Genomic DNA, 12,671 nt, shown 5'->3' with positions numbered 1-12,671 from the left:
ATTCCTGAGAACTTTAGTAACCAGATCATGACACAAAGCCAAGTGCAAGGTCCTGCCCATGGGTCAGGGTAATCCCAAGCAGGAGTACAGGCTGGGCACAGAATAAATTGAGAGCAGCCCTGAGGAGAAGGACTTGGGGTGTTGGTTGATGAGAAGCTTGACATCAGCCAGCAATGTGCACTTGCAGTCCAGAAAGCCAAATGTATTCTGGGCTTCATTGAAAGAAGTGTGACCAGTAGGTTGAGAGAGGTGATTTTACCCCTCTATGCTGCTCTTGTGAGACCTCACCTGGAATACGGCGTCCAGCTCTAGGGGCCCCAACAAAAGAAGGATGTGGACCTGTGGGAGTGAGTCCAGAGAAGGCCAAAAAAGATGATCAATGGGCTGAAGCACCTCTGCTATGATGACAGGATGAGGGAGTTGGTGTCATTCAGCCTGGAGAAGAGTAGGCTCCTGGGAGACTTTAGAGCAGCCTTCCAGTGTCTAAGGAGGGCTACAAGAGAGCTAGAGATACTTTTCACAGGGGCATGTAGTGAAAGGAAAAGGAATAATGGTTTCAAATTTCAAGAGAGTGAGTTTAGATTAGGAATTCTTCACTATGAGGGTGGTGAGGCACTGGAACAGGTTTCCCAGAGAAGCTGTGGATGTCCCATTCCTGGAAGCGTTCAAAGCCAGGTTAGATGAGACCTTAAGCATCCTGGTCTAGTGGAAGGTATTCCTGCCCATGGCAGGGAGTTGGAACTAGATGATCTTTGATGTTCTTTCCAACCCAAACTATTCTGTGATTCTATGATTCTACGGAAGAGCAATAGAGATACACATCTCTTTCCTTCATCATGTTCTAGGGATCTCTATGCAGAATAACTGAAGCAAGGTATTTGTCATTCAGTTAAGTTTTCTTAGTACATATCTGTTGCTTTGTATTTTCTGTAATTAAATTCAATAGCCTAATATCCATGATCCATCTATGTCTTGCTCTATGACCATCACAAATCATATTTTTCATGCTTCAAACGGATGTAAATACTTTTAATGAAAAGAAAGGAGTTTTCAGCATCTGCCTCAGGCATTATATTACTAGAGGTGCTTTGCGAAACAAACTGCCTGGATTTCAACCTTCATTTTAATAGACACGGGAATAAAATGGACTCATTTATTTACCATTTACCTTTCTGTGCTGTGTTTGCTTCCCATCAAGTTAGAGGCATTTCTGTTTCTGGAGACTAAACACATCTATCCCTACAGCAGCCATACTGAAAAAACAGGTTTTTATGCAGATTGTCTAAGCTTTTCTGCACTTTGCAAGTAAGAAATCTTGGGTAAAGCATGCCTGCCTCTGAGTAGCAATCCATTCTGAAAATATTGATTTTAAATTGTCATTTACATCACTAGCACTATAATTTTGCACTTCTGGATTTAGAAGTAATGGGATTCTTTTTCAAATGGAATAAATTTTTAGAAAAGGAAAAGGGAAGACAAGGAAGAGAAGAAAGTGTTAAATATTTTGTTAGGTTATTATAAATACTGAACAAAAATTTTAATGTGGAAAGTTGTGCTAAATGTTATTAATTAAGCTTTATTTTAAAGGTTAGTCTTTGGTTAAGTTTGACCATTACAATAATAAAAGATTTTTTTCTTCTTCTTTCTTGTTTTTCGGGGGTTTTTTTGTTTTTTTTTCACTGCAGATATAGTGTTATTAATTCAGTATATCTAATCCCCATTATATCTAATCCCAGATAGTTTATCTGGCCTCTTCCCTAAAAAAAAAATCTGTTGACATTTTTGCTGATTAATAATCATTCAAGTGATGTGCTTTGTACATTGTCATTTTTTTTATGAAAATGAAGCTCACTTCAATTCACTGGAGCACTGCCTTCCCTCTGTACGGGACTCTGAATTCAGATCATGTCTGTGTGATCACAGCTGTTTTTGAATAATCCTCTTTATGCACTCTGTGGAATTGCTGTGTACAGTTTTAGGCACTGCCCTTCAAGAAAGGTGAAGATCAATTGGAGATTGTCCAGAGGGCAATAATGAGAATCACTGGTCCTAAAAGTAGGAAGAAAGAGTGAGAATGAATCACAATAAGATAGGTATCTCTACAGAAAAGGTGACTGAGTGCACTGGATTCAGGAGTCAAGGTGTTGGCAGGGGTGGGTGAGCAGCTCCAGGGGTGGCCTTTGTGAGGAGAGGCTGCTGGGCACAGCCAGTTCCAAAGGACCCAATCAGAATACAGCCGAGCTCTGCAGCCCTGACAGTAGCACCTCTGGGAAACTGTGTTTAGGAAAGGGAAAAAAATCTTCAGAGGAAGTGGGAACAAAAAGAGTGATAAACAGCAGAGGGAACACAAAGGGTACATGAGAAGGAGGTGTTCCAGACACCAGAGCTGGTGTTTTGCTGCAGCCCAACAGAGAGAACCGTGTCAGAGCAGATATCCATACTGCAGCCGACACTGGAGCAGGTGGATATTACTTCTTGAAGAAGCTGCAGCTGATGGAGGACCCATACTAGAGCAAGTTTATCTTGAAGGATAATAGCTCATAAAGAAGACCCATGCTGGAGCAGAGGAAAAGTGCAAGGAGGAAGGAGAAGCAGAGAGAAGCCTTTAATAAGCTGACCACAACTCCCATTTCCCCTAGCACTGGCTGGAGTAAGGAAAAGAGCCAACAGAGTGAAGGTGACCCTGGCAAAGAGGGAGGAAAGCGTTGTTTTGATGTTTTTTAACCTTTATTTTCTGAAAGTTATTTGACCCTATTTTAATTGGCAATACATTAAATTAACTTTTCTGAAGTTGAATCCTCTCTTTGTCCTTATCTTGACCCATGAGATTTTTCATCATATTTTTTCCTGTCTGGTTGAAAAGGGAAAGGAAGTGAGCAGCCAGATGAATTATGACTACTCACCAAGGATAGCCCACTACACTGAAAAAATAACAGTTTTCAAACACATTAAGAAGAGCAAAACAAGTATAAAGTAACTTCTATTTGTCCACTGTGGATATCAAATGAAACAAGGCCTTTAAAATACAGAAAAAAAGCTTCAGGTAATATAAATACTAGGAAAAACTGCAAGGGGGAAAGTAAACTACTGAAAGAGAGTATTCAGGAGGGTCTTCAAGATTAAGGTAAATGACCAGCTGTTAAGGATGCCTAGAAATTCTCTCGAACTAGCTTTCAAAAATATTTTCTAACAATTGTTTGCTGTTAATTAATTCAAATAAATGGAAGTCCTTTCACAATAATGTGTAACTTCACAATTCTTATATTTGCCTCATTTTACTATTTCTTTAAAAATTAGTTGAATTTTACTTGTTTGAAAAATTAAAGTGCTTATCAAATTCAGAATCTGGAAAGAACATACATATGCTGTTGATTAGATCACGATACTAAATTAACTCTCAAAAATTTTACATACAGTATTATAGCTATTAACTTTGCGATTATGTCCTAATCAGGGTTTCAAGTCACGTTGAAGTCAGGATCAGTTTATTGCTTTTATGCAGAACAGAGACAAGCAGTGGCTGCCCAATGCAAATAAGAGGCCATGCCATGTAGTAGATCCGTCTGCACTACTTTGGCTTGTTCTGACAGGAGGCAGAAATGAAGACTGAAGGACTCCTATCTAGCTTAATTATTTACACTAATATGTTAAAAAATAATTTTTGCTTTTATTACTTTAGAAGCTATATTAAAAAAGAAATTACAATTGGTGATTTTAACTCACCATGGAGAAGGGCATATTATTCATAATAAGAAAATATACAGGAAATTTAATTATCTAACTATTTTAATTCAGATGTTTTGAAGAAGATAAAGATTTTTTTTTTTAATTAAACAAATTTATTGGCCTCTTCTACTTTACTACATGATAAATGATGATGCATTCCTGAATGGCCACTTCAGGGCTTATGTATACATAAAACCTAAACATCAGCAGTGAAGATATTTCTGAGAAAGTTCAGGAGAAATATTCTCGAGAAATACATGCCCACTTACATTTGCAAACAGGCGGCCTCCCTTTGTTGCTCCATAATCCATCTTCTTGACACACTGCTGTTGCTTGCTGACTAGATTCTAGCTTGAAGCCCTCATTACATTAAGATACAGCGGAAAAGAAAGGAAAGAAAAATATGAAGGATCAGAATTTTATCACATATATCTTTAAAATATTGTCCCACCACTGAAATAAGAAACATAGATTAGTAATTTTGACATATTCCATTTATAACAATTGAAATTAATTTTCCATCATATTTGCAACATTCTGATAAATGTAACAGTATTTAAAATATTGATAAAAACTTAGAAGTGCATCTTATATAGACAAACATTTTATAAATATTTACTTAGTTTAATACAATCACTGCAGAGAGAGAATTTTAAACACAGGTTAAGGGCAATGTTTTATTTGCTAGAGAAAAAAATCAAGTAAATGTCCAAAGTGATTTGGTCCAAGAAGCAATGAACTGAAAAACTCTTAATTGCTTTCTAGTAGACTGTTCTATTCTCTCCTGCACTACTTCATCGTAGTTTGTTCATATACTTCATGTTTCTTTGTTCTATGCATTTAAAACAACGCTATTAAAGATTTAACATTTTTTGTCTGATGAGAAAAGCAACCAAATATATGACTAGACACAGCAGAGTTCCACTTAAGGACATTATTCAGATATTTTAACCCTTATTTACATATTTGACTTATTTGTTTCAGAATGCTAAATATTATGTGAATCTAGGTTTATCAATTTTCCACATCATTTAGGGAATTATTAACTGAATTATTTTCACTTTTTTTTTCTCCTTCTGAATTTAACTCCAAATGAACAGTTTTCCTTTCAAGAGCAAAAGGTTTAATTTGCTGTCAAATTATTGAAGTTTGAGTAGCATCTAGGGTGGTTTTTTAGGTTTATTTAGTAATTTATTTAACCAGAGCTCCTTTAACAGTATCTCATAATATAAAATTTTAGGGCAGAGTATAATTAAAAAAATGTCTATTTCAGTCACTTTAAGGAAAGGTTTCCAAGCCAAGATTGCCTTCTGTCATCTGACTTCTCAGGTCCTTGGCTCTTGATAGTAAATTTTTTTTTGCTATTTCTTTTAATGCTATGCTTTATTTTAAAGTAGTTATTTATGTACAGATATTAACTCTAGGTCCTTTAACAAGTTACTAAAGCTGGTAAAGACTTTATTTTTGCCCCACAGCTCCTCTGAAGGGAAAGTCATTATGTTCTCTGAAAGAATGTCACTTTCTGCAAAATGGAAACTTGGAGCAGGCTACCTATCAAATTATTCCAATGAATCTATTGCATGAGTTCTTATAAGCCAGTATGTGTATGTGTGTACAAGAATCGCAAGCTACTCAGAGTCTGGCATCCAGTTTACTGCTCGTCAGTAAATACACTGAATAAAATTCAGCTTTGAAGCTTTCATTTTTAAATATTTAATAATAAAAAGTGAAGTTTTAAAAATGAAAGTATTTTTCCTTATATGCAGTCAATGGTAAGAAGCAATTCAATATTTTAATATTTTAAAATAAAAATAAATAAATATATTTCTAAAGAAGAAATCACAGCCTTTGTCTAACGTCTGTTTCAGAGGTGAAGATAAGTATTTTTTTCAAAAAATCTAGTTTTTATCACCATTTGCCCAATTCAATGTAAATGATTCATTTCAGAACCATCCTCATGGTACCATAAACACAACTCTCAAATTTGTTTGCAGTGTTTCCAAGTTACCACAGTTGATGCATTTAAATTAAATACAACATGGTACTTTGAATATGATTACAATGAGGAGATATAACCACTATTAAATGATGAATGATTAGTTCATTTCTGTGGAATTTGTCATATTGCTAACAGAAGTGGAACTATAGGAATGTTCCAAAATAAGCTGCTTCCTTTGTAACACAACTTCTTGGCATTTTTTTTATCCTAACCAAAACTGTTCTCCTATGAAAATTGAGTATTTCCCCATCACTGGGTAGGGGCTGAGCCTCCTGCCAGTGGAAGGAGTAGTAGTGGGACAGAAAAGGTAGGGAAGTGATAAGGAAGGGGTTCTGGAGGTCCACTTCTACTGCTCTGAATCATGTTAGAGAAAGGGGAGAAAGGGAAGGATAATAGCAAGTTCTGCAGCTTCTGGGAGCAGATCTTTATATTAGAAGTCATTCTCCACAAGCTGACCACAGCAGGAGTGGCAGTTTTTCAGGTCTCTGGTACTCAAAACAGCCAGCATAGGTGTATCTGGTTAAATGCTATCAGCCCTAAGCATCAGCTGACTGATCTTGTGTCAGGCAAGCAATACTTGCAAAATGTTTGTCTACATTATGAATTGATGGAAAGTTAAACTCACACTCTAGTATATCATAAAAATGCCAATGCATTTCAAGTCATGGTTACTGTGAAAGGCTTCAGTGTTCCCAGTGTCTTGCACTATGCCTCCACTCATCCTAACATGCCTTACAGTTCTCTTCTGTCTTGTGACAATGTGTCTGAATGCTTTTGGTTAAGATTTAACTTCTTGAAAATGTTTTCCGGTTTCCTTTCTGATACCGAAACAACAATCTCTTTGTTAAGTGTGCATACATTTAATTGTATAAAACCAAAATTCAAAACTAAGAGTCTATCCACCCATCCCATGTATGTGCCCATCTAGGTATACAGGTGGACCTTATTTTATTTCCCTCTAAATACTCCAAACATGGATTAACTTCAAATACCTTAGTGGAGCAAGAAGATTTTATTATGCCATTTGAAAACAAGACAAAAATACCAAACCCCAACAAACCAATCCAGGTCTTTTCAGTTCATGGTTGAAGCTAATAATTCTGTCAGCATTGTTCTTCACCTTTAGCAATAACCTTTCCAGAGACTCACTGAAAAATTCAAGACTGAGTAGCTCTTATGTGCAAGTTATTTTAAGGAAAAAAAATGTACAATGCCTGGTCACACACAGGTGGGCCTCTCAGTTATGTCAGGTCTGATGCAATGCCAGTATGCTAAAGCACCTCAAAATCTATGCTTACCTGTCACACGTCAGCACTTTCATTCTCAGTGAGTACCTCAGCTCTTACTGTATTCCTTCTTTCCTCAGTTGCTGAATCTTGTACTGCTACACTTGTCAGGCTTTTCTCACTGCTGCTTTAGCTACTTATCATAAAAGCAGTTTGGGCATTCTGGCACTGTTCCAGTTAGAGTCTTATGTGTTTATTTTTTGTATGCTTCTCTCCCAGAAACTGGGATTGGAAAGAAATATTCCTGTTGCTACAAATTTATGGAGGCTGCTAAAAGCTTTTAGACAGCAGTGTTCAAACAAAACATAACAGCAAGGACAATTTCACCAAATAGCAAGTACTTTGACTTATTTAAAGTAAAGTAAGCTGAACCAAACTGACTAAAATGGCATATTTTCTTTGGACAGTGGAAACAGTAACACTACTGTGCCCCAACTAAGTATTTTTAAGTTCTCAGCTTCCCACATGATCGTTAAACAATTAAGAATAGTGTGAGAAAATCTTCTGACTTGAGGAACTGTCAGCATGCTTCTTAGGTCAGTGGTTAGATGAGACTGACAGGTTCCAGCTGGGAGATGTGCACTCAGAGTGTTAAAAATATAAGTCAGCCTTAATTGTATCTATTATCTTGCACAGCAGAAAAATATACTTCTTCCAATGCAAGTGGAAAAGCCTTTTACATAGAAACTGAGACATAGTTTTAATTCCTCTTTCATGTTCTAGATGGCATACTTGCATTTTTTTCTTATCAAAACCAGTAAATTTAAGGTTTATGGCAGTCCTTTAAAGTATCTATATACCTGTATTCCAGTAAGACACTTACATATTTTTTATATTCAAAGCACATAATTTCTTTGCCGATAGAAATGAAGCTGGGGAGTGCATTACAGTCAGACATTGAGTTTATTTTCATATGCTGGAAAATCCCTAAAGTTAATCCACAAGCATTTATCATTCAGTGACCTGTTTCTGGCATTGAACATAGTGCTGGAAAAAGCATTTAAATACCCCCCAAAAAAAAGTTAGAAACAGAGAAGTTCCTAAAAGTAGGATTCAAAACAAAAACATGCTGAGTGGCTTATGTGCAAGATATCCAGTTGGAAACATCAGAGAGAGCATTGACAATTCTCAGACTTGAATACACATGGAAATAAAAAAGAAAGTGAAAACAGGGCTGGGGGTATTAAAAAAAAACAGACTGTTATGAGCAGTCATATAGTCTATTCTCCTATCACAACTCCACCAATCTTGATCTAATTTGTTCTTGAAAGACCTCCAATAATGAAAATTTCACACTCTCCACAGGCAAACTATTCCAGTATTTCACTAGCCCCTCTGAGAAAAGAATAAAAAAATAAAGAAAAACCTAACTTAGGATCCTGTTAAAGTAAGGTCAGCTGTAATTCCTCTATCTAGAAAGAACACAGATTCATTATTTCATTCATCTCTGGAACTACTTTTAGCTTATTAAAAGATTGTTACCAGGTTTCCCCTGAAATTTCTGGGCTTTTTTAGTCTAGCATAATATATTTATTGTTTTATATTCTGAAATATGGTCACTGATCTATAAGAAGTAGCTGGAATTTGGTATTTTTAATCTGCTACTTACCTCACATTTTTAAGACTGTGTGCTAAGGAGGGACATTTGTGCATAGCAACGTTTACCAAAAAGGCAAAAGGTCCAAGTTTAATTCCATGCCCAAAACCACAGAACACCTAATTTTATGAGGAAGTAGTTTGGCGGCCTCAGAGTCATAGGTCTTGTGCAAACTGTAAATGGGTATTTTCAAGCCCAGTCTCCCAGTGTAGACATGGAATACAGTCATGGTCCTGGAATAATCTTTTTTTCAGTACAGCAAAACGTACAAAGGTCTCTAGCTCCACAATGTACATCTATGCACTTCAAGCACAGAGGTATCCATAATGGCAGTACCCAGAATCAGCATTTTAAGAAGGAACTGTTGGCATCAGATATATTTTTATCATTACTGTGTCACAGATATTGAGGCTTTCCAAGTACTTACAATCCAGATGAGAACTTCCTTAAAGTAGGTACCTCCAGTTTTCTTTTCTAAACCTACTAGGGAGTAATTCAAACGGTGAAAAGCGGCCAAGGGTTTTTCAAGGCTCTTTAAAATTATTTTTAGCTCTTTTAAGAATGAGTGGGATAAATCAGGAAGAACAGAGTCAAAAGCTGAGTCCTGTATAGGAAGAAGAGGTGGGATAAAGAGGGGCATTTGCTCATGCCTGCCAGATGAACACGGCCACTCTGTTGCACTCTTTCTGGTACCATGTCTCAGCCTCCAGACTCCTGCAACCCAGCACTGTTGAGCCATATTGAACCTGACAACTTGCTTTCAGTTTTTCATTCTAACTGCTCTTCTTGCCAAGCTTTTCTTATATTTTCTCTTATCATCTCTTAATCCCCAGCCTCAGTCTTCTCTTCCTCTTCTACCCCAGCACAGCAATCTACACCTAGGATAATCAGTGGCAAAGATGACATATGTCATTGTCAGTGTTGTTACTGGGGCCTTACTATTTCCTCTCAGCAGCTTTCTGTTATTATATAATTGTTAATTTCTCTCCATATCTATTTTGAATGCAATATGACTCATGTTTCTCTTTTCACTTCACAAATGAAATAAAAGCAATAACAGTAAGTTCTAATTTCCTAGATAGGAGTCAAGTTCTTTATACAGCATTCAGGACATTATTACAAGCATTTGCATTTGAGAAGACTGGAATTGAAAATATCTTCTGACCCTATCAGATTAACTCATATTAGATGTGTTCATATTCAAATTAGATGTTGTTGTAATAGATATGCAAAAAATAATTCCTCTTTTTGATAGTATGATCAAACTTGATTTCAAAAATTAATCTGACACAGCCAACTTATTAATTACAAATGTAACCCTGCAGGAGTGGTTTTACAGAAATTTCTGAACTAATCAAAGGCATTTTTATTTAGAAAGATCCTATAACGAAATCCATGAGCTGGACCAAATGTGTAAGTTTAATTAATTTTCAAAGAGAAAGCATACTGAATAAATTTTGAAATATGCTCTCCATTTCACAGTTTTTTGAAAAACATATGCCTCACTCAGACATACAAGTTGGAATAATTGTGCCAGAGTTGTAAAGTTATATATTAAAATGAGGAATCTTACATTTATAAGAAATTTATAGTAAAGATTAAACACCTTATCTTGTAAATATTTTTTCTCCCTCTATTTACAGAAATCTACACACCCGCAGCCACATATATTGGTGAAATTATAAATACAGCTTAAAATTCAAGAAAAAATTATTTGTGAACAAGCTAGATTGCTAAAATATCAAAGCTCCTTCTTGCACATAGTGATGAAATACAGGCAGACACAGTATCTGAAGTGTTTTAGGATTTTCTTCAGTTTGCTTAAGTTTTGTTCAGAATCTATTACTTTCTGAGACTCTTTGACTCCTGGTTATCCACTATCAAGTCCTGGGACGTTATGTCAAGTCCTGCACACATCTGTACATTTTTCCTTCTCCTTTCTGTGAATTCTGTTCTGTCCTTAAAAGTGGGGACTTTCTTCTTAAATTGTGCAAAGAACTTTTTTCTCCATTCACACACCTCATTATGTTTGGACATAATTTTCAAGGTTAGAATGGCAAATTTCAAACACTTTCTCTGCCATTGTGAACACAAAAATGTGAACATAAAATATAAAAACTAGAAATGTAAAAAGCCACACTTAACATTAGAACATTCTAAAAAAAAAGAAACTATGAAAAATATCAGACTATTTAAGAAATTTTAAGTGCTGGATCATATTTTCATTATACAGAACTGTGCTATTTGGTTGAACAATAGTGGAAGTAGCAGTAGCAGGCTAATCTCGTCTGGATAGATGAGTGGTAGAAAGATAAGGGATATATTTGCACAGAATTTCTGACAGCTGAGGAATCACGAGATCCTAAATTCCGGAGAGAAGTTTAATATAGGGCCTCCTAAAGTTTATGGGCCAAACTCCCCTAGTCTAACAAGTACACACAGAATACTGTCTCTATCCTCACATGCTTAGAGTAACTGAGCTGCAGATTAAAATGCCAAAATTTCAGTACCTTTTGAGAAAAGACACCTGCCAGCTAGCCGGCAAAATAGCTCCCAACAGAAAAGCATCATGCCAAATCTCAGCTGGCCTTTTTTTTTTTTTTTTGTAATTCACAAAAGAGAACTCCCATCTTATGGTCTTTTTAGAAATATCTGAACCATCACTGATGGAACATCAAGCAAAATATTTTCTTGAAGGAGACATGGAAAACTGATGTTAATGTCTTACAAAGTTAAAAACAAGTAAATGCAAGGGTTAATCAAATCATGTTCTTAAATATGAGTGCTATCATAATTTCATTCTGTATCTAGCAGACTAGAAGCAGACAAAAGTTACAATAGGCCATATATGATATGGATAGAATTTGCAGCCTTATTCCTCTTCCCCAGGTCCCTGATATTATCACAGAATCATAGAATAGCTTGGGTTGGAAGGGACATTAAAGACCATCTGGTTCCAAACCCCTGTCATGGGCAGGGATACCTTTCACTAGACCAGGTTGCTCAGACCCCCATCCAACCTGGCCTTGAACACTTCCAGGGATGGGGCATATACGTTTGACAAACAGTAACTACTCTTACCAAGAGCAGCAAGCTAAAATAGACCCTGTTTCAGCTTCAGGATATTCAAAAAGAAAAAAAAGAGAGGGAGAGAAAAGAAGTTACAGATTATGTCTTTAAAGAACTGGTTATGAAGTGATTTTCTAAAATAATAAAGTAATTCCTTATAACTACTGAATTTTACAAGATGTTCTGTGATACAATATAATGACCTGTGGTCTGTTTATAGGTATGTACATTACTAAAGAAAAAGTATTGAAAACATATTTTTCATTTGGTCTGTATTTGACTGCATGAATAGTTCTTAATACTTCAGTTCTTTACACATGAAATACACAAGTCAATAGGTGTTTGGATCAGGTCATGATGTCAGTGTCTCTCTTGGCATACAGAACCATTGACAATGTTGTGTCTCTGTTTTGTGAAATAGCCTTGCAATGAAATTATAGAAGCCTACTCAAGAAGAAAGCAGTACCTTACCGTGGCAGATTGGCACAGGAGAATCCCACTGGTACATGCCATTTTGATGGCGCCTGCACGTCGCATTGTTGTGACCAATCATTCTATACCCAGGTTTGCAATAATAGCGAACTTTGCTTCCAGCAGGACCACCTGTTTTATTTATAATTCCACCATTCCTCAAGGTAGGGTTTAAACTGCAATAAGGAGCTAAACATCAAAAAAATTGACATTATTAAAAACAAATCAAATGCCCTTAATGTACAAAATTAAGATTATTTATTATATGAGAAAAATTTGAATACCACTAAAATTAATACTGAAACCTTTACAGTACTTTTGGAATCCTCAATGAAGATTCAGACTACTTATAAAGAAACAAGTTCAAACCCAAAATTTATAATCACAAACCAGTTTATATTACTGCATATAAGGAAGCTACAATCATGAAGCATATTGAATGTTCAGTAAGTTCGCTCACACTTAGTAAAGTCTACTTCAAATCTGATAACTTTATAGATACAAAGTTATTCTTTGAGCTACA

General features: G+C 35.9%; 1 protein-coding gene across 1 annotated transcript in view; it reads right to left on the bottom strand.

Annotated features, from left to right (window-relative positions):
- Positions 1-12,671, bottom strand: part of CSMD1 (CUB and Sushi multiple domains 1) — a 1,107,925-nt gene that overhangs the window by 71,292 nt on the left and 1,023,962 nt on the right. Inside the window, exons 49-50 of the mRNA XM_017739215.1 lie at positions 12,144-12,337; positions 3,996-4,092 (exon numbers count right to left, since the gene is read on the bottom strand). Of these exons, the coding sequence (XP_017594704.1) occupies positions 3,996-4,092; positions 12,144-12,337 (291 nt within the window). The remainder of the gene's footprint in view (positions 1-3,995; positions 4,093-12,143; positions 12,338-12,671) is intronic.

Source organism: Corvus brachyrhynchos, unplaced genomic scaffold (genome assembly GCF_000691975.1).
Source record: "Corvus brachyrhynchos isolate BGI_N302 unplaced genomic scaffold, ASM69197v1 scaffold136, whole genome shotgun sequence".
Classification (NCBI taxonomy): domain Eukaryota; kingdom Metazoa; phylum Chordata; class Aves; order Passeriformes; family Corvidae; genus Corvus; species Corvus brachyrhynchos.
This window is presented reverse-complemented; position numbering and strand designations above follow the sequence as displayed.